We start from the raw sequence: 26,571 nt of genomic DNA, 5'->3' as shown, positions 1-26,571 counted from the left end.
CACCAACATATCGAAGAACATCTTGACTGATGCCAGGCCACCATGCTATCATTCGGAGTGCTATTTCAGTTGCATTTCTGCCTGAGTATGTCCATGAGCTTCGACCATCACCACACGTCTTAGTTTGGGTGGAATGAAAGGCCTCAATTCCTCGAAAGATGATTCCGTTAAGGATATTTAAGGCGTCTTTCTGTTGTTCGAAAGCTTTCTCTGCTTCCGTGCACTGTTTCCAGTTTCAGTTTTTTATTTTTTGACGACATCTCGGAAGAGTCGAATCGATCCCAGTTGAGTTCCATTGTAAACATATTGTCGAGAGCAAAGCAGCCCCGATCATTGTCTTCGTCGTCATCAAAGTCTAGTCCGCTCAAAGCATCAGCGTGGGGGATCTGCTCTCCGGGTTTATATTTCAATTCGATTTCGAATCCCATCAGCGCTATAGCCCATCTCCTGATTCCTGGTGATGGTGTTTTAGGAATTTCCTCGTCTGGTGCAAAGAGATATTTGAGAGGTTTGTGGTCAGTTTGTAGAGTGAACCTCCTTCTGAGAAGGAATTGTTTCACTCTTGTAACCACATTGCAAGTGCCTCTTGAACAATATTGGAGTAATTTTGTTCTCTTTTTGACAACTTCCTTGAGCCATAGATCACAAAATAACCTTCTTGGGAAAAGAACTCGCGCCTATTGCTTTGTCAGTGGCGTCTGTTGTCACGGTCGCTTCTTACGTCAAACTGTAAGGCTGAACAAATGGGTGAGCAAATAACTCATTTTGTATGTTTTCGAAAGCGTTCGGTTCTTTTTTTCCCATCTGAAGTCGTTTTTGCAAATTTTGTTCAAAGGTAACATTTTTGTAGACAAAAATTGGTATCATTCGTCCATAAAAATGTGCTAGGCCGAAAAAAGGCTATTGTTGTTTCATATCTGACAGTGGTTTTTTCATTTTTGATTTTTTCAACATGTTTAGGATGGGGTGATATTCCTGCCTTTGAAACTGAGAAACCAAGAAAACTAACGCTTGAGACTGGTTGAGAGTTAGATTTATTTTCACTGATGTCAAAATTCTTCTCACGTAGTCGATTTTTGACCGCAAGCTTTCGTTTCTCGTTTTGCTCCTTTGTTGTTCCATATACCAGTTCACCATCTTGAAGGATAACCAAACACTTGATTCCTTTGAGAGTTGACTCGATGCAATTCTTTAAGATGGATGAAGAATTGTTTCAAGCCCTGAGGAAGCCTGCACATCTTAAACAAACCTTTTGATGTGTTGATTGTTCTTATTTCTTTTGCATCATTGTCCATTTCGACTTGATAATATAGGTCTGATTAGTCAATTTTGTCATAGTAAGAAGCCCCATGGAGATTATGGAATATGGTCTCCATGTCTGGGATTCAATAGTCCTCGTCCATAACTTTGCCATTGATGTGAACTTTGAGGTCTACGCATAGTCTCAGAGCTCCATTTTTCTTCCGCTGCCACACTACTGGTGATGCATTTGTGAGCCCATCAGGTTGTACTGGCTCCAGGATGCCCTGTTGCACCATTGGCTCTAACTTTTCCTTAACCCTGTCTTTTAGAGGTAGAGGTATCTTTCTAGCCTTTCAAAACATCGGTTGTAATCCCGTTTTGAGTTTTTCATGCTTTTTGTATCCTTTGACTGCAGGTAATTTTTCATCACACACTGTGTTGATGCCTTCTTGGGGTAATATATCTCTCCCAAGTAGTCCAAATTTTTTGTCGGACTGCACAACTGCAACTTGTTGCATATACTTACTTCAGTTCCACTCAACATCAGATGTTAGTGATCCAAGAAGAGTCAGTTGATGACCATCATAGGCCTCAAGCCGTCTGTTTTTCCTATCTAACTGAGAATTACCAAGCTCAGTCAAGATGAAATATGATATCACAGTACTATCACCACCGGTACCAAATTGCATTTTTTTCTGGTCTTTTATTCTAATGTACTGTCATGTCGTCTACATGTTAAACATGTTTTCCCGTGTATACTACATTCCCATCTCCACTTCAGAAGATTTTTGACAAGACAATTTACCCTATCCTTCACAGAAAATGTTGAGCTGGTCGAACTTACTTGACCTAGGCTGGGTTTTACTTTACACATTTTCGCAAAAAGCCCCACCTTTTCACATGTGTTATATTTCTTGTTCAAAGCCGGACACGGCTTGCTACTGTGTGGCTTACCTCCAACTCTATTACACAAGTGACCATTGCCTTTACCACCATTGAACTTTTCACTGGGTCTCCTGAAGGCTTTTTGAAATTGTATCCCACTTCTTCCAGCAAATCATTGTCGAATTTTCTAACGCCTTGGACAACGGACAGAAGGTTAGCCCTTTCTGCCGTTATATTTTTCTCTTTGGGAGAAATATAGTTTTGAATTACTAGTCTGATCCCTTTAAAAGGAGTGCCTACTAGCTTCTTAGGGCTCATAAGGCCTCTAAGTTTCAGAAATGCGTCTTGTCCGCACATACTAAGAAACTGATTTGTTACCTGTAGGTCCGAGTTTCTACAGTCGGTGTTCATTTTGTCTTCTTTCTTCTCTGCGCAAAATTTCGCCACAAAAGACACAATCCACGCAGTACAGGATTCAGCATTTTGCAGATCTAAAATTTGACAGTCGGTCGGTGGTCTGGACATTGTCCTGATCTCGAGCACGAGCACGAATAACAAGAATTTTATTATTTTAATAATTTAATTCAAAATGGCATAAAAGTACAAAAATTCTCAGGTATTTATAGTCACTATCAGTATGAAAATTTACGAAACCGTGTAGATAAAGATAAACTGATATTGCTTAATTTACACCTCAAGTATGAACAAGTTTTTCCCCTCGCCGTTTATGGCAAGTATAAGTGCAGTTTTTTGCACCTAACACATTGTCCTCCTAACCTGAGAACCTGTCATTGATATCTACAGGGAGGATCATCAAGTTGCTTTATGGCCATCACTGATGGTGGGACGGTCAAATTAGTCGCTAAAATTATTGGTTTATGCAAACCGATAAACTTGTGGTATGAACAAATTTGAAGCAACAATTCCGTTCAAATTACTAGCCATTAAATAAATTTACTTCACCAACATCAGTTAAAAAAGTTTTGTTTATATCGAAGTTTTAACTTAAACTCTAAGTTCCAATCTTTGTGATATATCACATTAACCAATGCACCTTGACAGATATTTGAAAAAAAAACAAAACTGGCAAAAATTGTTTTGATACCTAACTCAATTGTCGTAACACAATTGTTTTTTGAACACTGACAATAAGTTAATTGAAGCACGATTTGAAACTCAGATGTCACTTTTTTGAGAATGAGAATTCACGTGTTATCAACATTTAGTCAAGCAAATAAAAAAAACGTAACAGGTTAACGTTGGGCGAATTGCTCTACGAAATTAGCGATTGCTTGGCTTCGTCAGTAGTCTACTGGAAGGGGGGTTGATTGGAACGGATTTGGTAGGGGTAAGGTGGAAAAACTCGGTGTGTGTTGAGCGTGGGAGTTACGGTAGGAAGGGGTTGACGAGCGGTTGGATTGGAAGGGTGGTCAAAATTTAAGAATCGCCGGTCTCACCATGAATTTATGTCTCAAGTTTTGGTGAATGGCTTACTTAGAAATTAGTCAAGTGTAAGGCTCTAAGAAAAATGCTCAGCGACTTAATGCCATCCGGAAATTAACTGTTTCTTAGGACGAAAATAAGTCAAAAGTCAGCTGTTCAGACGAAAAAAATACTATTAGAGGAAAATTTGGTAGCAAGAGAAATAGCATAAATGAAACCAGTAGGACTAATATAATTGATACACGCTACATGCTTTGTTTGAGAGAAATTAAAAACGTGAGACATCTACCGAAAGAATCCAAGAGAACAGAAGAGTCGTTTTCGACAAAAAAAATTGATCTGTAATCCAAATAACGCTTATCAGGAGCCAATTTCGAAGGAAATCCTTTATTTCACCTCATCTGTACCACTATGGACAACAAAAGAAGCGTATAAAACTAAAATCTGGAAGTTATGTTCTTATGACTTTTCTTGAGTAGCAGAAAGAGAGCGGATTTGCATGCTGGACCACTGGTTCTGGTCAGGCCAAGGTCTGTAAGTGGCACTCATCTGATTTCCCAGACCCAAAGTTTACTCTCATCTCAGCATGTGGGTACTTTTAGACTAAAATTGAGTACATATAGACAATAACCCAAGCCATGTTCTGGGCTCTGACGAAACCATTCAAATCTTGGACAGATTCTGATCAGATTATCACCACAGTACCAGACTGAGCGCAACCCAAGTCCGTGTAACGAGAGTAAATTGCCCCCGCTTTGGTCATTAGGGGGATGTCACGAGAAATCACTTCAACTTACGCTGGCTAATTTGGAATTCTTTGGATGATGGGGTAATCTTCGTGCCTTCTCTTCTCCAAGTGACCTTGGGAGTTGGTTTCCCTGTGACCTCTGCCTCAAACACCACCTGTTGACCTTGACTGACCTTTTTGTCCGAGAGTCTCTTTCGAATGAGAGGTGCCTCGCGAAGGGCTGAAATAATTTACATATTTCGTAACCATTAAAGTAATCACGAAAAATCAAACCGAGGAACGATTTCAAAACAAAAACAAATAAGATAGAAAACTGCAACAAAAGCTTTCAGGTCAAATTTACGCCAAAGTTTTTGTAACCTTTTTGATTTGATAAAAATACCGAAACACAAGCAGGTCCTGCTTTTAACTGTATTTTTTCCTGCAAACTTCTTGTTTTTCTCGGGAAGACCTTCTTTGTTAGGTACGCCCAATTATCATCTTAGATTGAGTTTCAACCTTATGCAACTCACTATACTAAATCGATATAAATTCCTTATTTTTTAAAGTTGAGCAAGTTTTCGCAAACTGAAACAGTTAAAGTTCTTCAAGGTACCTTGAACTACAACATTACAATTTGTAGTTGAAGATGACTTCTTGCTTCCCCTCGCCTGGGCCTTGAGGGAGTAGATCCCGGAATCTTTAGCCTCCGCGTGTTTCAAACTCAAGTAGTGCCTTCCTTGGTCACTCTCAAACTTGAAACCGTCTTTCTCAGTCAGAGGTTTGTTGTCTTTCAGCCACGAAACGTCACATGCATGTTCGAGCTCCACGAATAGCGCGATGTCTTCTTTTTCGTCAATTTTGAGGTCTTCTAGCTGTCGAAGGAATCTGGGAGGGTTTTGGGTATCTAAAAAACGCCAAAAACCATTTTAAAAAAAATTACGATGACAATATTCAGCAAACCTAATAGGTGCCACTATGTTCAAGTATTAAGCATTTATTTGCAAAGTATTTGAAGGTATACATAATGAAAGAAAAATGTGTTTTTCAATTTCCGTATTCTGAAAATTTAGAGCCTCTAACGGTCCCTGGAAGTGGTTTTAAAATTTCCCCACAAATTTTAAACCAAAACGCGTGAATTCGTTTGCAACGTTTTAGTCAAAGACGTTTCCTCAAAACGTCAATATTAAAAGCTTACATTAATTTTCTTTCAATTGTTTTTCTTTCAATTAAACGCGTCGGTCTGTCATCAAAATTTGCCGATAAAAATAAATTATTCTGTTATTTCTAGATACAAAAACAAGACATTGATTAAATTACGAAACTTTAGATTACGAAATAGATTAGATCAGGCTAATTAAGAAATTAATCAAATTAATTAACAACAATTATTTGTAGTTAGTGTCACAGGTGCTGTAGCTATACAAAAAGAACAGAAGACAGCGTAGAATAAGCAGTCGGTTTAGAACAGAAGATCAATCTAGAACATTCTAGAACAGAACAGAACAGAACAGTTGATGGAGTTTAAGAGTTCAAGCTAAGCATTAGCACAGCTGTGGTGTAGTTGTTATTGCAATTCATGGATTTACGGACTCTGCTTTTTACTCTTGTAAAAGCTGATGTTATTTTTGACCTGAAATATCAAAAAGAACCTTCAATTATAAAGAAATTGACCATTTTGCCAAGGTTTGTCAAATTATTTATAACTCGCAAAAGACTGTTTCCACAACGCTATTATAAGGTATGCTTAAAATAAATTCAGCGCTGAGGTAAAAAGAACGCAGGGCGGGCAGACTCTCAAACTTGATCCGTATATTGATATGTACAATTTTAGACAGCAAATAATAGTTACAAAACCCAAATCACAATGTCGTCAAATCACAATGTTTCTCACGTACAGCTACCACATGATCGCTGGTTGCATAACATCTTGCATATAATAATTAGTTATAGCTTGTGATAACTTACTGGTATTGGGTCTTGGGCTTGTAGCAGTTGAGCCGGGAGTTGTTGGTCGGCTTGTGCTCCCATATCCCCCATAGGGATAAGTTGGCACTGGGCACGTGGACGCATACATGGCTTCTACAAACAGACTCAGGCCTTTTGTAACTTTTAGCGATTGTTAGAAATTACTGAATGTTGCATGTCCTAGCGCTGATGACAGCAATTACTATCAACTTTCACTGGCTTCCTTTAGGCTAACCTTTTAATGATAAACATACCCAGCAGATTGCCGGAAAATAGCCGCCGTTGATTCCAATAAGCATGATTGAGATTGAAAGAATAGAAGGTATTGAAAAAAAAAGATTTTTGTAGAAAAACATTTTTTAAGTTCGATTTATTTCGATGGATTATATTTATTTCGTATTTGAGCATACTTCTATTTCTTAGAGAGAAGCTACAGGGTTACTATCAATACCAATAAGCATTAGAGATGGTAACTAAGACTTATAGGAACGATGTTCAAATAGCGGGCATCTAAAATTGGGCTTTATGGGTTTATCCCGTTTCTACTTCTGACTTCAATTTTTTATACTGACTCTGTTCATTTTGAATTGCTTTGCTGAGCAACTGATGTTCAAAATCACTTTTAGCAGAATGAGAGAAGAGAGAAACTAGCCTAGAGAAGTCAAAAAGATTTCACACAAAATGTTGAAAAAGCGGCAAAATGAGGTAAAGCGAAACATTTTTTATTCCACGAAGTAAAAAAAAATAGCCGGAAGAATTCCGGAAACGACTCGAAGTGAAAATCCATTTGAAGGCCATCCAACTACTCATCAAACAAAACGTGCCTTCACTAATTTACGATTATCTTGAAACAAAGTCATGAAACAAAAAAGTAAAAACAATAAAATCAAATCTGTTAAAATATGATAAAAAATCTGATCAAATTTTGTTATAAATTGAGATCCCGAAAAAACTATCTCTGCCAAAATAACTTCATCAAAACAACTAGTACTTACAAAAAGCCACTTATGTGAATTTTGAAAAAAATACTTTAGGCTGAAATTATTTTAAAAAAATAGCTCTTAAAAACAACTTTCACTGAAAAACTGGAAAAAGTTACCACATTTTTTAATATTTCAAAAACATATAAATCCAAAGAAAAATTCCCTTCAGCTACTAGGGTATCCAGATGCCCGCAAAACAATAGACAAGTCATAATAGGCCAAGAAACTTATCTAAAAACAGAAAAAAAACGAAAAACTACAAAAAATTAAGAAAAATAGTTCCAATTTTCGCCATTTTTTTGTCATATTTCTCAACAAAAAATGATTCTTACCCAAAAAGCTGTAACCAATTGTTATCATAAAATTGCTCTAGTAGAAGGGGTTTCTTCAATACCCATTTGAGCCAGTAAAACAAAATAATCATCAAAAAAATGCGAAAATTAGCCCGAAAATCAGCAAAATACATTAAAAACCTCCGAATTATCATAAAATTCATAAGAATTTCCAGAAACCTTCAAACCACTACCGAAACCAGCCTAAAATTAAAACAAAATCATAACCAAACCTCTTAACCAAAATAAATGAAAAAAACTGCTTTAAAATGCCGCACGTGAACAAAAAAATTTCGCTCGCTTAGAGAAAATTTTTTCACACATCAATTTCTCGCTCTCTCAAAAACAGCGGTATGAACAAAAACCACTCTCTTTTCGCTCCGCTCTTCACTTTTGTTCAGCGCCAAAATCACTCCAATTTTTTTCACGCGTTTCATTTCCCGCTTCAAAAATCGCTCCAATAAAATTGATTAGAAAAAAAGGACTTCTCCAATACTCCTCTTGGAGTCGTAAAAATAGGAGCGTTATAATAGCCGGCTGAGAAGATGAGGGCGGCTATTAGTTAATCAGATTTTTGCTAAGATTTTAAAAGTACATGATACGCGATTCATTGGTGCTATAGAACCAGCTGAGTGCGGTGTAGTGCGGTGGTAGAAAGAAGTTAATTTATGAACTTCTACAGCTTAAAATATTTTTGCTCCAATCCCACTTGTGGGAGGGAGGAAATAAATGCTTAACTGGGTTCTTTCGTTCAGTCATTTTTCGCCGATCGATAAGTTCATCGCACAGAGTTGTGAGTGGAATCACTGGAAAGCCTGTCGAGCGTAGAGTGTGAAATTAAGCAGTAGGTTTCTCAAGTTTTTGTCCTTTGCGAGGAGTTATCGAGGTTTTTGTGAACATTTCACTTATATTCACAAATTTTGTTCACATTATTGATCTCTTCAATTTTTAACAAATAGGTTATCATTTCATACATTTCGGGGTCTTAGTAACACTGAAGCGACATCAAGACTGTTACTTGTCTCCTCTTGGTTTTTTTTAGAAAAAAAAACAGGTTGAGATTTTGATTTTCCGGTTTTTAGAGCCAACTTTTATCCTTTTGCAGCCATTTGAGGTCTATTTCGCTTATTTTTTCTCGTGTAGTATAAGAGATACGATGCATTTGTTTTAATGGTGAAAAAAATGCTGTCGTCTGAAATGGTCTTTGGCAACTAATGACTTTGTTGATCTGGACACTAAAAGCTTTCCTTAAAATAAATTTTACCAATACTTTTTATGTTCTTTGTTTTATTGCTACGAGTCTCAACACTGAGAGGTCTCACTGAATTTCTCAAGAAGAGGATGAGCTTAAGACAACCTAAATAACGTTCATAGTTTGTAGTTTATTGCATTCAAAACATCTGAAACTAATTGTTTTAGTAAAAAAACTCAATAATTTATTCAGTTTTGACTCTGTATATATTACGACAAATTATCAGATTATAACAAATCAAAGTTCTCATTGATTTCAGTAGTGAAATAAAGTGAACTTAGGAGCGTTAAAATAGGAGCGTTATAATAGCCGGCTGAGAAGATGAGGGCGGCTATTAGTTAATCAGATTTTTGCTAAGATTTTAAAAGTACATGATACGCGATTCATTGGTGCTATAGAACCAGCTGAGTGCGGTGTAGTGCGGTGGTAGAAAGAAGTTAATTTATGAACTTCTACAGCTTAAAATATTTTTGCTCCAATCCCACTTGTGGGAGGGAGGAACTAAATGCTTAACTGGGTTCTTTCGTTCAGTCATTTTTCGCCGATCGATAAGTTCATCGCACAGAGTTGTGAGTGGAATCACTGGAAAGCCTGTCGAGCGTAGAGTGTGAAATTAAGCAGTAGGTTTCTCAAGTTTTTGTCCTTTGCGAGGAGTTATCGAGGTTTTTGTGAACATTTCACTTATATTCACAAATTTTGTTCACATTATTGATCTCTTCAATTTTTAACAAATAGGTTATCATTTCATACATTTCGGGGTCTTAGTAACACTGAAGCGACATCAAGACTGTTACTTGTCTCCTCTTGGTTTTTTTTAGAAAAAAAAACAGGTTGAGATTTTGATTTTCCGGTTTTTAGAGCCAACTTTTATCCTTTTGCAGCCATTTGAGGTCTATTTCGCTTATTTTTTCTCGTGTAGTATAAGAGATACGATGCATTTGTTTTAATGGTGAAAAAAATGCTGTCGTCTGAAATGGTCTTTGGCAACTAATGACTTTGTTGATCTGGACACTAAAAGCTTTCCTTAAAATAAATTTTACCAATACTTTTTATGTTCTTTGTTTTATTGCTACGAGTCTCAACACTGAGAGGTCTCACTGAATTTCTCAAGAAGAGGATGAGCTTAAGACAACCTAAATAACGTTCATAGTTTGTAGTTTATTGCATTCAAAACTTCTGAAACTAATTGTTTTAGTAAAAAAACTCAATAATTTATTCAGTTTTGACTCTGTATATATTACGACAAATTATCAGATTATAACAAATCAAAGTTCTCATTGATTTCAGTAGTGAAATAAAGTGAACTTGTCAATGGCTAGAGCTTATAACAAGAATTGAACTTTGAGTACTGACCGTTTGTTTTTTTGTTGTCCTGCACACCAATCTCATTCATTAAAGTCTTCATTAGTCAAAAAAAGATGTATATCGGATTCCAAACTTTTCCTTTCCGTCGACAGTTAACCATAGATGTGTAAGTTAAGATGACGCACTTTATTTGATTAAAATTTGGGTAGATTTTCTAGAGTTGCTTTTCAATCATTTGGTTTTTTGATTAAAATTTATTGTTTACAAGTGTAATTTTGGAATATTCTGATTCTTTCCCAGGCCAAGTGTGTTTCCCAAGACGATTCACTGAAATTTCTGAAAATGTCATTGCAACAGGGAATGGTTTCAACTTTTTTAAAATGGCTTTCAAAAACAATAACAGATTACGGACAACAATTTGCACGATATATATTGTTTTTTTTTGGTTTTTCAAAGTGTTCTCATATAAAAAATGTTCTAGTTGCCTCATCAGCAAAGGTGTGTGAATGTTCTCGGTAGCTTTAGCTTTTGAATTTTTTGGTGAGCTTTTAGTTGATTTTTGTTTTACTCAGAGAATGGAGTTTTACTCAGGAATGTTTCTAAAATAATTTTAGTATTCGCAAGTGTGGGTATATGTGCAAGCCAGTTCTGAAGTACCTTACTCCCGATTTAGCTATGGTTATTTAGCTTTTGTGACCTCTATTTAAAATTGTATTCTCGTTTCAGATTAAAAGTGAGTACAGATGTCATTTCTATAACTCCGTGCTTTCACGTTTAACGTGAGCTCGTAGGGTCTAACTGAAACAACTGAGAGGCCAGGAAAGCTGAATACTAATTTGCTCAAGAAAGCTGTTATCTGAGACATATAAAGGATTGAACTGTAGTTTGAAAACACGAAATGTTGATTTCTGGGCCTAATTTTTTGTTTAGTAAAATCAGCCATTTACTTGTTAAAATTCTCTTCCTACAAAATTGGAGTTGCATTAAATTTTATTCAATTTCTCTTTCTTTTAGTTTTAGTGTTAATTCTAGTGAAACGAAGAAAATTATCTCATTGTCATTAACGCTTTTTTGGTATAAACGTATGTCCATTTTTAAGCATCTATAAAAGCGTCATTAAATAAAAATAGAGAGAACTGCTGATTCTATGAAATGCGAGATTGGTGAGTTAACGGTGCAGAGTGTCTGTTTTCTAAATTGGTGTGTGGGCAACTAATAATTTTTTTTGACTTTGATATTACGTATTTCCAACAAATTTTTTTACATTTCGTCTTTTTGCGTTTATATATTGAATTGTTACAAAATCACAATACTGAGAGGTGTTGCTCTCGTTTAAAGTTATTGATATTGATTACTTTGGAACTATTTATTTCAGTCAAATTCAGTGCTTTCCTGTAAGCTTTTTACTCTCTGAGTGATTGCAGATCTCGTTGATTGCAGTAGCGGCATAATAGAAGCCTACGAAAGCCTGACTAAATAGCTCGTCGTTTATATGATTGACACTTTTCTCAGATTAATGTCGTGAAGAGTTGGTTCCGAGGGTTTTCTGTTATTTTTGCTGTCTTGTATTTCAATCTTGTTTTAAATATTTGAGGCGTCAAAATTGAGTGCACATCAGAAACCAAGTTCTCTTTTCATTTGGCGGCTAATCATTGCTTTAAATTTAACGCATTTTAGTTCTGTAAAAATTGGACCAATTTTTAATCTGTTTCTGTATTTCGTTTTCCAGTTCCGCTTTGCGATGAAATTGGTTTCTTTATAGTTGAATTTATAAACTGTTTTGTTCACTGAGAAGTCCAATTGATTCCGTATGTGTTAATTCGACACTTAATACCTTCAAATTTTTGCTAAAAAACAGATTTCGTAAAAATAACAGATTTTGGAAAAATTTAGCGCTTTGTATTTGGTTGTAGGTATATTCGGTATGTTTTCGTTTTTTAATTCCAATTTTTTGTCGCATCAAACATGCTTGTTCATGAGAATTGAGAACCAATCTGCTAGACCAAACTTTCTATAAGTTCCAACGGCGAACATGAAATACTTCAATCTTGACTTACTTCATGATTATATAGTTCGGTAACCTGTATTTGAATTTGATATGATTTTGCTATCTCAATTCTGATTTCTAAGTGAGTGCAGAGGTATATTTTTCCACTTTTGGGCACACTTTTTGGCTCATTTTGTTGCTTTTGTGTTAAAATTAGTTGTTCCCTCAATAAAATTGTCTTTGCTTCTAATTCAGAAAATGCGTCGGAGATGATATCCGTCTCTTTTGAGTGAAATAAATGAAACTGGTCTCAATGTATGAACCATTATCTGTCTGTATTGACGTCTCTCATTTTAAAAAAAATCTCTCAAAACTAAAAAAAATGAACACTTTCTTTAGAGACAGTCAACCTCTGCTTCAATTTGTACGCAATTGGGACAATATTGTGAATGAGCAAGGCATGTAAATCATGTGCCATCGCACATTAGCCAGCAACTATGTATCTTTCTATAATTATCAGACAATCAAAACCAGTAAGCGTGATTATGGGCTTTAGCAATAACAAGAACAACTTTGTTGGCATCTATTGACAAATAAAAATTAGAGAAAGCAGACAGTTTTTAAAAATTCCAAAGTTGCCTCTTCGCGTATATATTTTCATTGATTTGCATTAACAAGCATGAGCTTTTCATGTAGTTAAAAACACTGTTTGATTACACTGAGCCTTAAGAGCTACAATTTATTAAATAAGCGTTTGACTCTGCAAGTTAACCAAAAGGTACGTACAACAGTCTACCTATAAATTTATTTTTAAAGACAAAACAGAATTAATATTTGAGAAAATCGAAGTTTTCTGACCTCATTTCTCTGCAAAAATTGGTCAATCAATTCCCACGTGATAAATGGAAGAATCGACAGCAAAAATTTTTGCAGAACAATTTTTAAGCAATATACTTCAGCACACTCATCATTGAAATCATTACACAAGATAACGAGAAAATTAATTCTCTAGCTCGTCTGGAAATGGTATGGACATAGATTTTGGTATTTGAAGTGTTTCCTTTAACTTTTTTCGATTTGTCTCACCTGCGACTTAGCTTCAAAAGGACAAACCATATCTCCAAAACATCGTTTTTTTGCTCTCTCAAGTTGTATGATATTGTTTATCCAGGATGTTAGAGCTCTCAAAAAAAGATTCAAACACTTTCAATTTCATGAGAGAACATAACCGACTTCCGTTGAATGAAATGCTCTCTTACGACAAGGTTGGTCGTCGTTTTTTAGCTAGCCTAATCAAGGGGAGTCTAGCCTCAGAGGGCAAGGATAAAAGCTGTGGAAAGAGGGCAAAGAAATGGGAGACGGCCCAGAGAAAAACTGCCTCCTCAAGCGTTAAACAATTCAGCAGCTTCCTTGAATAGTACACATCGAGCTGTGTAAAGCTCTAAAAGAACAAACAGAGACTTAATGTCATCTGGTTTTATCAGTTCACCTATTTTTTGAAGAAGGAATCTCACGTTAAATGGCTAAGGCAAGGGAAAGAATTTTCTAGAATGTTCTACAAAAACTCAAAATAGTAAAGCAAAAATTTGCCTAAATATTAACCTAGACGGTAGAATACCGGAACCGATTTGAAGAGTGTCGTACTAGATAAACTCTAGTATTGCCTGACCTAAATCAAAAATATCTATCTATTAATTAAAAATTAAATATGTGAGAAAAAAACAAATCAAAAATTTAGTTTTTTGCCTAAAAAACAACTGAAGTGTTTTTAAAATCAGAGATAATATCTTAAGGTGGAAGGGCGATAGGCGTGGGAAATGGGAAGGGGTGGGAAATGGGAGCTCGTTGTGGAGGGGGTGCTGAAGGGTGTAGCGAGGGGGGGGGGGGGGTAAGTTGGTGGATGAGGAGCTTAAGGGCAGGCAGTGTTAACTGGTCAAACTTTAATAGACCGTTTACGTTCACCATGCCATTTTGACGTTGATTATTACAAAGAGTTCTTAATGACTGTATATTAGAAACTCAGCTACTGTTAAAGTCAAATGTTGGAAAACAGAAGTCGACATACAAAAATAGAAGTCTACATCTGAAAACAGCGAAGTCAAAGTTCGAGTCATGAACAAGAATGCTTCAGCTGAAATAAAACCAGCAGAAAACGAATACTCATCTTCTAATGGTAAAAAATACAAAAGTTTACAATAATTGCTTCAAACTTATTTCATGTCAACTAAAAATTTTCTATCAAAAGAAAAAACGTATTGATAAATATGCTTAGTCAGCAAATAACAACTGATTTCTAAAGCACTGTTCTCAACTTTTAAGCAATTTTAAGCACTGTTTCAGTAAACAACCATAAGATTTGATCTAGTGGTTATGTTGTTGTTTACAATACTCCCAGACAATACGTACGTTCAGCAAACCCAAAAGATTGCAAACAGTGAATGTCAAAAAAGTCAAAGTTACTCCGGAGGTTCCTATTTTTGATCCTATTAATTCAAAAGCAGCCGACACATCTACTAAACTCCATTGCTTTATGAAAACATCTAAAGCATACCATCAACTGTTTACGCTGAAACGCTCCAAAACTAAGAAAATGTTTCTGCTACAACAATGATTAAATTGACAAGCACCACGCTGCACCTTTGTAAGCAAAAATTCAGCCAAACAGCTATTTCACGCGTACCTCAAAATGATTGAGTTATTTATGGTAAAGTTAATTCACGCGTTATTTCAAAACTAATTACATGTTTGCTCGTAGGTTGAATGAATGTATCTCACCGTATGGAAGGACATTCATGAAACAGGAGGACTCAGCCTGTCCCCCCTCATTCTGAGCATGACAGATGTAGAGACCCTGGTCCTCAAGACACACTCGGCCAATCACCAGTCTGTATGTGTAGTCTCCGCCGTCAGAAAACACCCTGCGTGTTAAAAAACAAACAAATGAATAAATTCTGCCGAAAGGGATAAATACTGGGATAAATGATGGAATAAAATGGCAAACAGCACATTGGCATTTAATTCAGTGACGTGCTATGTGATAATACATAAATTGTAACTGGGATTCATAAGGGGTGGAGATAGGAGAAAAAGAATAGATTCTAGCACTGTTTTCAAAGGTCGCTCTGTTATAGGTTTTTGAGATTATTCGACGTGCCTTTTTCATATACTTCATATTTTTTTCAGCTTACGTGTCATCAAACATCCATGTTATATGTTATTGGTGTATCGTCATTGTTAAAAATCAGCGAAGAACTCAGTTAACTGACGGAAAAAAACATTTAATTGCGCTCCACATCTAACTCAACTGAAAAATGATATTTCCTTTCCGGGCCGAGGATTTTCCCAAAAAATAACGAAGAAACTAGTGTAAAAGAGTGTAAAAATAAAAAAAAAAGCTACACCCCTATATCTCCGCTTAATAAAGGGTGGAAGATTGTAACTATAAGAATGTATTTTTAAAAAAGCGTGGAAGGGTGTTAAAAAATGACTGAAACTGTGTTTCAGTCATTTTCGGTTTTTCATTGAGGTCAAATAGTTTTAAAGACGTAACCAATTGGTTACACCTTCAAAACTATTTGACCTCAATCAAAAACCGAAAATGAGACTGCAGAACTGAATTTTGTTTATGTGCCTGTCACCTTGGTGGGTTGAGTTTGAGTGGCTGATGGTCTTTGGTCCAGTAGACTGTGGGAAGGGGGTATCCAGACACATGGCAGATCAACTCCACCCTGTCATCCACATAGACTGTCACGTTCTCCAGGGAAGAGGCAAATTGAGGTGCGTATACTGTGCCAGCGTCTATTGAAATTACCGGAACTTCTGCAAATATAAAGACATCTGGTTTGGCTAATTTATATTAACGTAAAACATATCAAATAAGTCAGTAAAGCTTGACAATATACAGAGTAAAGCTTAATTTTTTCTGGTTTAGTAGACTTCTGATTAACTATACGTGAATATTACCACACTTTGAAATCTTCAAACTTAATACCAAAATTTATAGTACTAAAATACTGGAAAATTGACTGAAAAAATTGATAAAAAGTTGAAATTCAAATACTTCACCTGCTGCAAAATCAATTGTGGATTGATTTGGTGAAAAGAACCTGAGCTCAGTACAAGTGTCATCAATTATTACTTACCTGTGGGCGGAACTTTGACAAGAACGAAGCAGGTGGAGGTGGAAGAGTGTCCGGTGGAAGGATTGATAGCAGACACAGAGTAGTGTCCACTGTCTTCCGCCTCCACATTCAAGATGACCAGAGTGTGTTCTCTGTCCTCACGGAAGATCTGGATCAACAACAACCTCATTCTTAAGTATGTAATTACAATTTTAAGTATTTCAGCGCTTTTGAGAAAATGAGGGAAAATATTTTATTGGCTGTCCGTTTGTCTTAGATTTTTTTTAAAAAATTAAAAACAGAAACCAAATTTTAGGTATCGAAATTTTTCATTCATTTTTTGCATAATTTTTACCTCATGGAATCTGTAGCAAAAATAGAATCTGGACACAGCTGACAAAGAATTTAAATCTTGCAAGATATGAATTTTAGTTTTAGAATATAGATGATCAATATTCTCTAAAGAGTACGCGAGGCATGGCCAAAGGATTATTTAAGATTATTTAAGTTAAGAGTAGCAATTATATAAAGGATTAAAATCGAGGTGAAATGAAAGAGTGGTGACATAATTGGGGCTAAGCACAGATAATTAAGAGCATTATAGTGGCTCAAGCAAAGAGGGGTGAAAAAGCGGGACAAATCTTCATCCAAGCAGGTCAAAATGTGTTGTTTCAGAGTCTTGCAAGAATGAAAAATTTTGAAGACTCCTGCTACCAAAATGAAAGAACTATGAATTCCCTTCCAAAATTTTAGGCAAGCTTTTTAATCTGTTCATTACTAGAGCCCGCTCTTAAAATTATTAGCTAACATTCATATATGCCCACCATTCTCATCCGGGATTTGATTTCGAACTAATTCTCAGTTGATTGTCAACTCTTGTAAAAAAAAAGTAAGGCAAACAAAGTGGATACAAAGTAAGAGATGCAAAGTTCGATTTTGATTTTTGAAATCCTCTGCCTGAAAAAAAATAATTTCAGCTTAAGTCCCGACAACGGCGACTTGTAAGAGAGCCCAAGTGAAAAGAGCTGATAGAAAGGGAGCCGAAATTTATTTAGTCGATAAATTAAGAAAAGTTATTAGTCGATAAATTAAGATAAATTTTGCAGCCAATTAAATCGCCTTCTAAAATGAGACTACCAAATTCTCAACCAATCATAACCCAGTATTTGAGAAATGAAATTTTATTATTTTCTAGTCAGAGAAATTGAAAGTGAACTAATGAATAAGTATCTTGAAATTATCGCGGGCCGTGGCCATATCTCAGCTGCTTATGGGAACTGACATGGAAATATCACAACCGAATATGAGATCAATTTAACCCACTTAAGTATTTTTCTTGATAGTCAACTAACAGTTTATGGTAATTAAAGATAACTTTTTGCTTTCGGCTCTTTTTAAGTCAAGTCAGGTTTCGGCGTTTTCTAACGTCGGCTTTTTATAACGTCGGCTCTTGGACGAAAACCCCGACAACAAGGTTCGCTTTTTATGAGATCAGAGCTTCCGCGTGGGTACTTGTATCATTTAATTTGCGTAGCAACTCGTAACCAATAAGCTAAATGGGTTCACTGGAAATTACCTAAAAACTAGCTCAAGAATAAAGAGCGTGCATTCTACTAAAGTAATTACCAGTTGTAAGTAATAAAAGTGTTGCATTATGCTGACTTAATCAGCGCATGAGTGATTTGAAGACTATACGGGGTAAATTTAGAGTGGGCGATCTCTATGACTTCAATATAATCATAATGAAGAAAAACAGCACATAAAGAAACTTAAAATATTCTGGAGATCCAAAGTTTCAGAACTGAATTAAGTTACTCTTGATATGTGCTGATTCGGTGCATTCTCTGAGACTTAATTCCGGGTTGCAAAAACGAAACTGGGAATTGGCAAAAACAGTTTCGCAGATGTACTTCGCTATTTCTGTTTAAATTTCGGATTACTGTATGTAATAGAAGCCGAGTGCGTCGAATCCCCCGAATCCTGCCGGGAAACCCGGGAATCAGAACTTTCCCCTGATAAATTTAACGTGAAACACAGGATCTTTGTTTTTCTCGATAAATTTTAACGGTGCTGGGAATCTTAAAGTTCCAGTACGGTCCGTCAGCCGGTTTTCGCGGAAACCTTGACGGGAGTTCTGAATTTCCCGGCTGCACCAGTAAAATCTTGGCAGTTTGATCCCGGTAGAAATGCCGGGAGTCCTAATGTTCTCAGTTTTCCAAGTAAAGTCCCCAGATCCTGTTGTAAATTTCCCAGATCTTAGTTGCGATAAATCCGGGATCGTACTGAACAACTCACCGGGACTTGCTAGAGCGCTATCAGTTTGTCTTTTCAGAACAACTTATGGTAAATTTCTTATTAAATATATTTGGCATCATAGTTCCCATCCCAAAGTTGAGGAGGAGCTATGTGATCCTCTTTTTCTTCTTAAGTGAAACCTTTCCAGTTATGTGCACAAAAAAATTATGTGCACAAAAAAAAAGAACAATATAACACGAACTTGCTCAGACAATAATACTAAATTTTTTTCTGATTGCAGGTATTCTTCCAATCAGGTAAAAAATAAAACAAAATATAAAAATTCGCCGCTGAACAAGTTCCTATAATCTTTAGATTTCTTCAAATGCGGCATGGAAGATTTCTTTACAGAAATATCTTTTTCGACTATTTTTTCTACTCTCATGTCACTCTTTTTACGATACAAAAGGCTGTTATAGTAAAGTCTTTCCCATAAATTGTTCTACACTATAGATAACAGCGAAACAAATTTTGTGAACCCAAATACAAATAGATAAGAAATAGATAAAAATGCCTTAAAAACGACAGATTGGGGACCCGATTCTGTTTGTTAAATAGAAAAAAAACGAAAAATATAAAAATAAAACATATCTAGTGAGGGAAATATTTTGATTTCATTAAGAAATTAGACAAAAAACTGTATCTTAAAGAAAGGATACAAAGGCTAGTATCAATACCTTAGGCACTCCAGACGCTAAAAAAGATTTATAACAGCAACACAAGTACCGGGCATCTAAAACTGGGCTTTATGGATCAATCTCCTTTCTATTTTGATTTCAGTTTTCAATACTGACTCTGACTCTAGATTGTTTTGCTGATAAACTACATCTTAAAAACTCTTTACGCTGAACTAAGAAAAAGTGAGCTTACCTTAGAAAAATTGTAAAAATTTCACTCAAAATGATGAACAAGCTGCGAACTACGGCAAGGCAAAATAAATTTCATTCCGACGAAATAACATAACATAGCAAGAGCTGAAAAAAAAAACCAACGAAATGAATTAAATAATGACCTGAGCATCAAAACTCTCCGGGCAACATAAAACTTTCTCAGTCAACAAATATTACGACCTTAAATGTGAAAAAAATTAAAAATCTGAAAACATTTTCAACGAAAAAAAAATTCCAAAAACAAATGTCGCAAAAGTAATCGAATTCAACATAACCGAAATTCAAAAACCAATCTCGATAAAACTGTTTATACTACACATCCATATTGAACATGGAATACATAATTAATACAAACTGAATGCGTTCAGCATAAAACAACATGAAACAACACCACAAAACTAATTAGAGACAACGTCACAAAAGACACAACAATTAAATTTGTCAAAAAACACTATTCTCTAAAAAATTACTGACCTAAGCCAATGAATGAAGAATATTGCAAAAAACTAGATTGCTAAATTCAATTGTTATTATTGTGTCTAAGCGACAAGACCACAAGAAAAGAAAAAAACTGGCAAAAACAACTACTCAAAAATCTAATAACTCTTTTGAACAAAATGGTGCCAAAGTCATGAAAAAGCATCGGTTCAAGCAATGAATTTGATTTATTCATGCCTCAGAAGCAACCAACGAGATGCGCCATTATTGGATTTATTTAAAAAAGACAACAAAAGACAACGAATACAGGCGAAACTCAAAAATTAGCAAAAGTTTTTTGAAAACAAATATTCTCAAAGTTATAAAAACTTCGAGATAAATACGGGCACCATTAATTAGGCTGGTTTCTTTTTCATTAGCTACCGAAGAAACCTCCAATTAAAGAGACTTTGCGATTAGGCAACAGAAGTAATAATAAATACTGGCATTTTTAAAAAAAAATCACTAAAATATTATGGCAACAAATGGTTTTACTCTCTTAAAAAGCATTGCCTGCCTGGTTCACGGATTTAAAAAACATCAATTAGGCACAATAAGAACACATGTGTAACAATTTAATGGCACTCAAAAAAAGAAAACCCTCGAAGCAGATGCTAAACTGCTGGACGTAAAAAAATCACTCAAAAACCGAAAATTTGATTGAAGACCAAATTCTCACTTAACTTTAAAGGTAGTTTGAAAAATCATGCTTCAAACCTAATAGCCATTTGGCTCCTTTCACTACACTGGAGGAACATTTGTTCTCTGTCGCATCATTATGTTCATGAGTACATTACCAAATTTGTTGATTTTAGTAACCGGTTCGATTTTAGATTCGAATCTATGTTTGTTGAGATCATGGTTAACGCTATTTAGATCAGTGTCGCTCTATTGAGCACATCATGAGCAGCATTTAAAAATCAGCTTGTTTTTACCCACCATCGGTACAACCAAGACCTCACAGTGCTTTGTATGTTCTTATTAGGTGATTGTCAAAGTGCACAGTTCAAAAAAAGTAAGTGATTGTTAGTAAGAATCGAGAATAAACCATATATTTTCTGAAATCCAGTGAAATACAAAATTAAAAAAACTTCTTCAAATTGCAACACCATGAATGCAATCAAAATTCTTGGGTTTGTGAAGTGATGATGAACAAATGATATTTCACATCCTTACATGATATCGACTATGCTGCAAAACGTTTGAGAGTAAACGCATTAAGACACTAAACGCTTAAAAGGTATTACAGGTAAAAATTTCCAGGCTAAATTGTTCAGGCAAAGACATGACAGCTCTTATAAAGATTATAAAGTATTGAAATTCCAGTGGGTACATAAATTGAAAAACGTGAAATTTTGGGTTTTCGGGGATCTTTTGAAAGGATCAGTTGAAATTTTTTCATTGCCAATTAAGGTCGAGCACGGTCTTTTCACAACTTTAGGCCTAAACCTCGACAAGTGAAGGTATTATTGTGTTCATACATATAAAAATTGTGTTCATACCTTAGTCCTGTGGTCTTGTGTGATCAACTGGCTACCCTTGTACCACCTCACTTCAGATGCATCCGAATAGTCCACGTCGTCAAGAATGATCTTCAGTCTCAGTTCCTCACCCACACGTGTCTCAAGTGGATTTGACTCATCTCTCTCAGGAAGAGTTTGTTTGATCTTAGGAGTTGCTGGTGGCTTTTTCCGGGCTAAAAAGGCTTTTTTTAACATTTCGGAAAAGTGAACTTTCATGCCCATTTGCAGTTATAAGGACGTTAGATTCAGTTCCAATAAGCTAAAAAACATTTTAAAAAATTGAGCCCTACTTGTTCCCCAACAACAGAAGGTGCAAAGAATGATGGGGGGGATATACTGGTGGTAAGCAGAAATCAATCAATTTCTTTTATTTTTTAACGCATGTTTATAATTGAAAAAAATCAATATTCTGTTTTTGTAAGAAAACAACTGACATACTAGTCGATTGGATACTGACCAATGACTTGAACTTTGGCCTCGGTTGTTGTTCTGCTGGTCTCATTGACTGCCACACATGAATACAGACCAGCATCACTCTGTTCAACCTCATCAATCAGTAGTCTCACCCACCAATCATCACTCACCTAGAAACAAACAACAATAATAAAAACGATGATAATAAGGACGAAGATTTTCCTTATAGCAAATGGCTGAAAAGAACCAAGTTAACACATATAAAGAAAACTAGAGCACACCGCTGAAGATGGTCCTTAGTGTATGCAAAAATACACTTTGAATTCGCGGATTATTTGCATCAAACTTTCCTGTTAATTGTACGATTCTTTGAAAAAGTAACAAACATAAGTAATTAGTCGCGATGAACTTTAAATTTAGCAAAAACAAAGTTAGCAAATAAAATGCACCTAAAATAGTAACGACATTAACATAATTAGTCAAATAAAAATCTCAAAACTGAACATTTATATAAGAGCCTTCCTATGTATCTCCAAAATGTAAAAAATGAAAACGCTAGTCATATTGATAAACGAAATTTGAAAAATTAAAAAAAATTGATAAAAACTGGCATTCTTTTTTTTTAAAAAAAACCTACCGGGACACCGGAATTGATCTACCTTACAATACTCCTAACAACTGCTATATTAATTGAAGATAGTTATCTTTAATTCGAAAAAAAATTGATAACATTAACTTTAAAGTTATCTTTAACGTTAATTACCAATGTGCCAAATTTTTATCAAACATCATGCTTTAATCTCCTTAACCTTTAACTGAAAACGCTACTTCGTGTTTTTATGGGAAAAAATGGTTACTTGTATATTTAAACTCATTGTCTTAAGCGGTAGATCGTCTCAAACAAATGGTCATCTAATAACAATTTTTAAAAGTAAAAACGAATTGAGAAAATTGGTTACCAGATAAAGAAGAGACTGAGGCAATCGAAAAACTTTATAAATCAACCCAAGATCTCTAAAAACATCTGCTCGGACTCCAGACTTGAATTGACATTTCTAGAGCCCAAAAAATGATAAATCTTTCAGCAAAGTTCGTGTCTCACAGCAAAATTCGTTAATACAAGAGGGAGAATTTTTCGAATTAAAAATTTCTCTTAAGAATGTCTTTCCCCAATTTTGTGCAAAAATTTACTTTTAAAAGAATAGAACAACACTCGTGCGTATCGTGTGTGGCAAATCTGAGCAACAAGGGAGGTATGTAAAAACCATTGCAGCTAGAAACAGCAGTGCATGATTTATTACTCTAAAACTTTATCAGCTCCTTCTTCATTGTAAGGCATCAATATCGAAAGAAACTCTGCAAAAAGAGATCGCTCTGATAAAGCAGCCCTATGATCTTCGACATCTTTATCAGTTAACTTTCGCCAAAAATTTTATGTTTTACGGGTAAATTATATCTCATATTTGTAAAAAAAAAGATGAAACAGAAAAAAAATAATATGAAATAAGGCATTACTATAGAAATTTCGATCAATTTTGAGCACCATTTTTAATTTAGAGAAAATCGGCATCTGGAATTAATTTTACAACCATCTATACCTGAGCTCAGTTTTCCTGGGGATATAAATCTTTTATTTATACAGATCAAACTCTCCTTCGAAGTGGGAGTCAAATTTTAAGTTTCCTTTTTGAACTTTACCTTAGAAACTCTCCGTAAATTATTAAACTCAGTGTAGGCTTGCTATACAAGTACGTAATATTGTAGGTATCTGCGGAATATGAAATTATTCAGTAAACCTGGATGTATAACGGCGAGTTTTTCATAATAAACCAGCAAAACGTTGATAAAACTGGCGACAGCTAATAGATCAATCTAATTAATAAAACATCTGATACCATTAAATGCAAGAATTGCACTATTTAAATCATTCGGCCTGTCACATTTCATATTAAGTGCAATTTTTCTTGAACTATTGCCAGTTTCATCACTCTTGAGAAAAACTTAACAAATAAATTGGGACATAAAGGTTTTCCAGTTGACTAAAAAAACTATAGAGCAAGGGCTCTTCTAATATGAAACAAAAATTTACCTGCAGCACTTTTCACTAAGAGATCGCCTATTTTCAATTTTTTCATTTACTTAGGCGTTATAAACACAAAGCAGTTAAACTTCCGCAAAAACGTCGTTCAACGTCTTCGGAAAATGTGAAATGAGAGAAAATTCCCAAACTGTCTAGTTTTTCAGTAAAATACGTGTCAATTTTAATGAAGTGACCGATCAGTAATCAGAACTTTCTCGCAAAAAAGGAACAACTTACGAATAGAATTACGAAAATTCAGGAGAAATTAAACATTAAAATGATCAAATTACATGAACGTGTTTCAATGAAAAGACATGTAACAGCTTTCAAAGCTTTTTTCTACTAGTATGTTAAGAAGCAAACAATTAAAATGTTTATAAATTGATTCTAAAAAAATAAATTATTAACCAAGCGTTTTTGTTATGCTTATAAAATTTGGAATTTATATTAGCAAAAGATTCAAATAGATTTGAAAAAAAAGGATCTCTTGGTCTCTCTGAAAACAGCACAATTGCTTTAAAAACACAAATGAAGATGCAAGAAATGAGTTTAAAAATCCATTTTTGCTTTTCAAATCCTTCTCATACAGAACAGCCCCGTTACTGAATATTTTAAAAGATTCAAGCTATTAAACCAAGTATAAAGTTGTAATTTGACTAAAATTTTCATATATAATCTTATCGTACAGCATTTTGAGTCAAAGCAAAACAACCATCAGCTAAATAGTTGGCTCTCGGTGGTGGGAAAACCGAAATAACAAAATAGAAAAGCCACCATTTGAAAGATCAAATCTTCAAAAACAGGGTGCAAACGAAAAAAAACCTGAGAACTTCCGCAAAATTGAATTGTAGAGATCTAAAAAAAGAGAAAAGTCCAAATATAGCACCAAGTCTGGCCACCAATCTTTTCTTAAACCCTTATAACAAAACGTTATTCAAGAATTGACAAGTCTTAACTTAGACATGACGTAGATCTGATAAATCTTGACCAGGACTTGACAATTCTTCACAAGACTTAAGAATTTACAGGTACTGATTTGTCTACACCAGACGTGCATTTTTCAATGTGAAGATTTGATCAAGACTTGAAACTCGTCCAGGGTATTTTGATAAGCACTAAACCACCAACCCTTGTTGTTTTTTAGGGTCATTGCATATAAATTCAACTGACGCCATTATCACCACGCTTCTGATCTGTAAGAAAAACGTATCCGACCATTCATCGACACCAAGTCAGTGAGAACTACTCACCTCGACAATGACTCGCTCATCTTCTGGATTTATTGGCTCTCCGTCCCTGCACCAGAACAGATCCATCGGGGCTGCTTTAGGGTCCACTTTGCAGAGTAACATCAACTGGGCACCTTCTGAGAGGGAGGTTGGAGTGAGTGGTTTGGGGAACGAGGGCCCGGGCGGAGACTCTGATGTATCACCAACTAAAGCAGGATCGATTTTTCAAGTTACATAGGGTTCAACTACAACAAAAAATGGGTTTTGTAACATAAGCCGGGTTGCTTATCATACAAAACTCAAGATTTAGGCTTGTCATACTAGGTCTAGAGGATTGTTTGTAACCATAAAAAGTCATATATGATTTTTATGATTTCTTAGTGATCATACTATGATCGTACAAAAAGAAATCAAATTTACTCCCCAAATGCCTAAATCGAAAGGCCTCAAATTACTGATAACAAAAGAATTAATCAAGGCAGCCAAATTTTGGGGAAAAAATTCAGTGCAATTATCTTAATCCTAGTAATCCTACTATGATCCTAAAAGAATATCATATGTTTTTATGACTTTTTACTAGTCATAAGGATCATTATAAGACTGCAAGATGTGACAACGTATTGGTTGTGTTTGTGTTCCGGCTTCTCTTGAACGCCTCCTTTTTTTCAGAGATTCTCATGGGTGATTTTTGGTGCCGCGAATAGCCAGCAGCTGCTATCGTTGCATCAACATTAGTTATTTAGGGCATCTCATGTGCGTAATTTCACCCCCCCCCCCCCCCACCCCACGCACACACACACAGCAAACTATGTTTTTATAATAGTCATGCAGAGACCATATATGATTTCTTAGTATAGTAGTTGCATAATGATCGGAAATAATTTCATAAATGTCATACACTAACTGATATTGACTCTTTGCCAATGATTCGCCATATTGAGCCTTCACATATGAGTGTACTCGGAAATACGTTATGATTTGTATGACATCGTATATGATCCCTGAATGATTTACAGGAAATGGCAATCCGGAAAATAATTGTGTTCTACCTTGCTCAGCTATGATTGACCCGCGCACAGGCATGAGATCAATATCAGGTTGTTGTTCAAGTTTTAAAACTTCTCAATTTTTTCCATTGAAACAACATTGAGACAAAACAGTCCCGGCAAAATACCCGGAGGTTGGTGGCAGAGTGAATCAGCGCTGATTCAGTATAGAGACTTTCTGCTTTTTAGGAAGGCCAGTACTCTGTTCATGTCCCAATTTACACGGGCCAGTTTTGATTTTTGAGTAAAATTTGCTGCATGAATAATAATATGCTCAGCTTAACTCCCGCCATCAAGGTTTGATTTATAATATTTGAACAAATATTAAGCTGATTACAACTTAGTTTTAGCCAAATTATGTATTTTGAAACA

General features: G+C 35.3%; 1 protein-coding gene across 9 annotated transcripts in view; it reads right to left on the bottom strand.

Moving 5' to 3' along the window:
* The window catches only part of LOC142345665 (muscle M-line assembly protein unc-89-like), a 249,231-nt gene that overhangs the window by 43,495 nt on the left and 179,165 nt on the right, over positions 1–26,571 (bottom strand). For 7 of the 9 annotated variants that reach the window (XM_075397869.1, XM_075397874.1, XM_075397871.1 and 4 more), the window contains 9 exons: positions 25,175–25,359; positions 21,888–22,014; positions 21,410–21,603; positions 16,267–16,414; positions 15,763–15,943; positions 14,900–15,042; positions 6,266–6,379; positions 4,914–5,204; positions 4,368–4,538 (listed from right to left, as the gene is read on the bottom strand). In XM_075397869.1, the coding sequence (XP_075253984.1) occupies positions 4,368–4,538; positions 4,914–5,204; positions 6,266–6,379; positions 14,900–15,042; positions 15,763–15,943; positions 16,267–16,414; positions 21,410–21,603; positions 21,888–22,014; positions 25,175–25,359 (1,554 nt within the window). The remainder of the gene's footprint in view (positions 1–4,367; positions 4,539–4,913; positions 5,205–6,265; positions 6,380–14,899; positions 15,043–15,762; positions 15,944–16,266; positions 16,415–21,409; positions 21,604–21,887; positions 22,015–25,174; positions 25,360–26,571) is intronic. The other 2 variants (XM_075397872.1, XM_075397876.1) reach the window with 2 other exon arrangements.

Source organism: Convolutriloba macropyga, chromosome 9 (genome assembly GCF_964194025.1).
Source record: "Convolutriloba macropyga chromosome 9, txConMacr16.3, whole genome shotgun sequence".
Classification (NCBI taxonomy): domain Eukaryota; kingdom Metazoa; phylum Xenacoelomorpha; order Acoela; family Convolutidae; genus Convolutriloba; species Convolutriloba macropyga.
This window is presented reverse-complemented; position numbering and strand designations above follow the sequence as displayed.